The sequence below is a fragment of the Monopterus albus genome, unplaced genomic scaffold, assembly GCF_001952655.1.
Source record: "Monopterus albus unplaced genomic scaffold, M_albus_1.0 scaffold94.1, whole genome shotgun sequence".
NCBI lineage: Eukaryota > Metazoa > Chordata > Actinopteri > Synbranchiformes > Synbranchidae > Monopterus > Monopterus albus.
Window position 1 is genome coordinate 2,112,951 of NW_018127974.1, and position 3,334 is coordinate 2,116,284.

A 3,334-nucleotide genomic window follows, 5' to 3' on the forward strand; every position below is an offset into this window, starting at 1 on the left:
AATTACAGTTTTATATCTTTATGTTTGAAGCCTGAAATGTGGCAAAAGGTCGCAAAGTTCAAGGGGGCCGAATACTTTCGCAAGGCACTGTATATATCATAATTTATAAGTATATGGGATTTGCCTAAAACACTCCAATAGGTAGAGCAGATCATCCACTAATCACAGGGTTGGAGGCTCAGTCTCCGGCTCCTCATGTCCACAACTTGAAGTGTCTCTGGGCGAGACATTGAACCCCAGATTGCATAGCAGCTCCACCACCATCAGTGTGTGTGAGTCTGTGTGTGAATGGCAGATGTAAAGCACTTTGTCCATTAAGGTAGAACGTGCAGGCCGTTTAAATTTTGCCATGCTCTTGTGTGTGCAGCAATGCTGAATTCTCATTCACTGAAGCTTAACCTGAACTAATGGACCACTCTGCTTCAGCCAGACCTGTTTTTATTTCTGCTCTTACACTCAAATGGCAGAAGAGCCCTGTGAAGCAGGGCCAGAGTTCAAGCCAGACCCTTGGCACATTGCACCCTCAGTGCTGATGTATTTACCGTGCCTTGGCCCCCTCAGTCAGACTTCTTATTATTTCCTCTCTGCCCGGGTGATTACTTCTCATTTCCCTTTGTTTGTGGGCAAACTTGCAGAGAAAATCTTTAATGATGTCCGTTGTGACCACATTCAGTGGACATGCTGACTTTTTTGTTGCTGTTTTCTCTCTGGTTTATGCCTTAACTCATCCCCAGTATTGAGTGATTGCATACATCCTGGCTTATATATTGTAATATTTCCAAATACACATATATCCTCAGGTTTTTGTCTGTCTTTGTAGAAAACTACTCCGGTGCCTTCAGTGCAAGATTCAATGTCAGTCCATTTCTATGCAAGCTAAAGTCCATTTAAATTTGTTTTCCTAAATACAACATTTGTTTGCTACATTTGCTACATATTGCCTCACACCCTGGAGAAAGGACAACAAATTACAAATTCTGGCATTTGAAAATTATTGTTTTTGTTCTTGACAGGCGTTCTCTAAATTCAGACTTTGTATCACAAAATCACTGATGTCGTGCAGGGCTCTGAAACAAGACTGCTGCATTTGTTTTAAGTCCTTTGTCATGTAGACCTTGCACGTTTCTACACTGACCACATTACAGTGGAAAATAAAAACCACACATTGTCGTGCCTTTATTGGATCTGTTTGGACATTTGCCACCTGGTGTTTTCCAGTGGCCATGTCCAGAGCATGATGAACCAATGTTTGGACAATCATCTAGTGACAGTTTATTAACAGTGCCGCCTAGTGGAGCTGGAACATGATAAAGTAAATAGTTTTCTTTGAACAGACCCACATTTTAAACATTAGAAGCACTCCTCAAATATAGATCTTAACCATTTGACTTCCTGTTGAGTCTGTGCTAAGCACAGCAGAGAGGGATTGTAACATGAAATGTGGAATTGGTTTAAGCTTTGGTGGGTTATTATAATATTTGCGTCTGTGTGTTTAGGTTGGAAGAACAAGTCAGGGCCTTTCTAGATGACCCTGATACAGACGTAACACTATCGTTGGGACCCGATATGAGAAAAATCCACTACTGTTTCTCCATGCTGAAGGTAATATATTCGCATGTACAGTATTTGCATTCATATCTCCAACTGCGTCTGTTCTCTCTATCCAGTCATTCTTTCATATTTGTTCTTCCCTTTTCTTTCCAAAACAAGATTCATCTGCCCTCACGATACTAGTGTGATAGCACAATACATCTTCAGGTCAGCTGACCAACCACTTCTCTTAAATAGCACCTACTACTGTCCTCTCCTGAGAGATGCTTTACTTTTGAATTAATGGTAGGGTTGGCGATCCTGGAAAAACCAGCAAGAGGAAGTTTGATTTTGAAAGTAGCCAACCGAAGAAATCTCACCCTTTCATTCTGATTTCTCTGCAAAGCCACTCCTCCAAAACACAACGTACAGTACATTACAAAATGCACTGCCTAACTACTACTTACAAATTGCAGGAAAATAACAAATGCCCCCAAACAAAACAAAACTGATAATTACCTGTCAAGCAGAAATACGGCCACCGTGGTGTCACATTTCAGCCCCTATTTGTTCTCTCAGTTGTCGCCATTGCTTTTACTTCTTGCAGCATCCAGTTTTTTTTTTGTTGTTGTAACTTTCTTGATCTGGGTGTTACCCACCCAGATGTGTGGTCCCGAACCGCCTCTGGTTCATGGCTAAACTGCTTTAGCCCTGTCTCATAGCCAGTAACTAGCCTTAGAAGTCTGGGTTTTTCTGGTGGGGAGAAGTGAGGAGGGTGGCCACCTAACTCCATCCAAAACACAGGCTTTATTCCATCTTGGTAACATGAACACTGCATGTGGCCTTTGGTGCCCAGTTAACTGCATTACAATCCTGCCTTTACACTTAGAGCTGACTGCTGTTGGTATTTTGCCCACCTGTGGCTGCATATGTTGGTCTTCTCGCTCTCATACTGCTCACACATCATGCATGTTACTACTTCTGGCCATAACAATGTTACCTACAAGTCTATATGTCTTAAAGGGGAAGCCCTGGCCTGTTATAATCGGTCTCTGTTTGTGAATGAAAGCTGCTGTGGTATCTTCTTTGTCATAGTTTGCTAGCTTTATCTATCAAAGCAGAGCAGTAACACATCTGCCAACTGTAATGCCCTGTGGGAGACTCTTGGCTTGCGCATTGAGTGCATAAGCAGCGTGTGCACAAGTAGGAAGTAGGTTGACATGCAGGTCGGCCATCCAATGATTTTGCTTGAGAGGAGAAAAATTATTGGTCAGGTGTTTTTCAGCCTTACTGCTGCCACAGATTACAGTTTTTTTTTCTTTATGGTGTCAGTGCATTTAATGTATTCATTTCCATTGGGATGAAAAGAGAATTTCTTGAACTGTAACAAAAGTGCTTCTGGAAGGAATCGCCAACCTTACCTTTATCTAAAGTTTCCTTCCTATTTTAATATGGTTAATACTATTGTAGATGATTACTGTCTTTTCAGGTTGCATAGATAGAGCTGTGTCATGGCCTTATTCTTAGCCTAAACATAACCTACCTGGAAATCTTATGTGTAATTCATTCATTAACAGTCAATGAAAACATGCAGACAAAATCTCAAAGATATTGCAGTTACTAAAAGGTGAAAATATTTTGAGATTCAATGTTGAGCTGCCCCTCCTTGAACCACCACCTTATTGTGGTGGAGGGGTTTGAGTACCCGAGTGATCCTAGGAGCTATGTTGTCGGGGGCTATATATCCCTGGTGGGGTCTCCCAAGGCAAACAGGTCCTGGGTGACGGGTGAGACTAAGAGCGGT

General features: G+C 41.9%; 1 protein-coding gene across 3 annotated transcripts in view; it reads left to right on the plus strand.

The window, feature by feature from the left end:
- kif6 (kinesin family member 6) overlaps window positions 1–3,334 on the plus strand; it is a 60,134-nt gene that overhangs the window by 21,258 nt on the left and 35,542 nt on the right. For all 3 annotated transcript variants that reach the window (XR_002275582.1, XM_020608729.1, XM_020608730.1), the window contains one exon: window positions 1,497–1,602. Coding sequence is in view for 2 of the 3 variants with exons in the window: in XM_020608729.1 (XP_020464385.1) it covers window positions 1,497–1,602 (106 nt within the window). In the remaining variant the exon portion in view is untranslated. The remainder of the gene's footprint in view (window positions 1–1,496; window positions 1,603–3,334) is intronic.